We start from the raw sequence: 925 nt of genomic DNA, 5'->3' as shown, positions 1-925 counted from the left end.
TTAACCATGCAAGAGAAAAGGTTTAATCTCTTACAGGACTAAAATATAAATACTGAGTTCTTTCCCCCAGAGCCATTATTCTGTTAAACTAAAGTTCTTGCAATGCATAGGAACACGACTTTGTGACACCTGGGAGACTTTTTGCATAAAGCTGGCATTTTAGCAACATCTTGGAATATATTTGGATCAAAAGCTACCCCAGCTGATAAAGATGTTTTAATATCCCATGTCTTATGAAAATTACCAAGGTTAGGGTGGGGAAAAACACACCAGTGGAATTCATCAACACCCTGCTTATTTATGTAATAAGCAGCGAATAGTTTGAGGAGAAAGCGAAGCGGGCAGCCAGTCCGGCAGAAACGTTAAAACACCAGACCAACAGAAAATCTGACCCCTTCTTTGCTAAGGAAACACAATGATAAGCAGTTGGTCGCCTTCTTTCAAATGCCATTTCTTGAAAAAATGACCCCGACCCAGGGTACCTTAGCTTTTCGATGGTGTTTTTTTTATCTGTAAACAGCAGTCGTATCAACGTCTTCCTTTTGAGGTAAACCACACATCCAGCAGCAAGAAGACAGAGGATGGTGACCAGAATTCCTATCGTTAAACCCTGGTTATCTGAAACAAAGCACGTTCGACTCAGAGAACGAGGCAGTTACAGTGAAATATGGGGAGTATGAAATTGTGACATTTACAGCAAAATGAACTTGGAAGGAAAGACCAGAAATGCAGTGAGTAAATCCTTGAATGGTGTAAGGATAAATTAGCTTTACTTCAAAGGTCGTGCTTGAGGTACAATCTGCCTCGCCATCATTCATTGCTGACAAATCTGGAACTTGCTAAAGGGGAATATAACCTGGCAGTTGGGACCACAGGTCTGGCCACATGGGCCCCCCGAGCGTGCCAACGGCAGGGGAACGGCGGG

The 925-nt window shown here is 42.8% G+C and overlaps 1 protein-coding gene across 1 annotated transcript in view; it reads right to left on the bottom strand.

The window, feature by feature from the left end:
• The window catches only part of ADAM12 (ADAM metallopeptidase domain 12), a 360,531-nt gene that overhangs the window by 34,112 nt on the left and 325,494 nt on the right, over nt 1-925 (bottom strand). The window contains exon 19 of the mRNA XM_010859570.1: nt 483-618. Within this exon, the coding sequence (XP_010857872.1) occupies nt 483-618 (136 nt within the window). The remainder of the gene's footprint in view (nt 1-482; nt 619-925) is intronic.

This window comes from Bison bison, unplaced genomic scaffold (genome assembly GCF_000754665.1).
Source record: "Bison bison bison isolate TAMUID 2011002044 unplaced genomic scaffold, Bison_UMD1.0 scf7180017864456, whole genome shotgun sequence".
Lineage (NCBI taxonomy): Eukaryota > Metazoa > Chordata > Mammalia > Artiodactyla > Bovidae > Bison > Bison bison.
The sequence above is the reverse complement of the archived record's forward strand: the minus strand, read 5'-3'. Positions and strand labels throughout refer to the sequence as shown.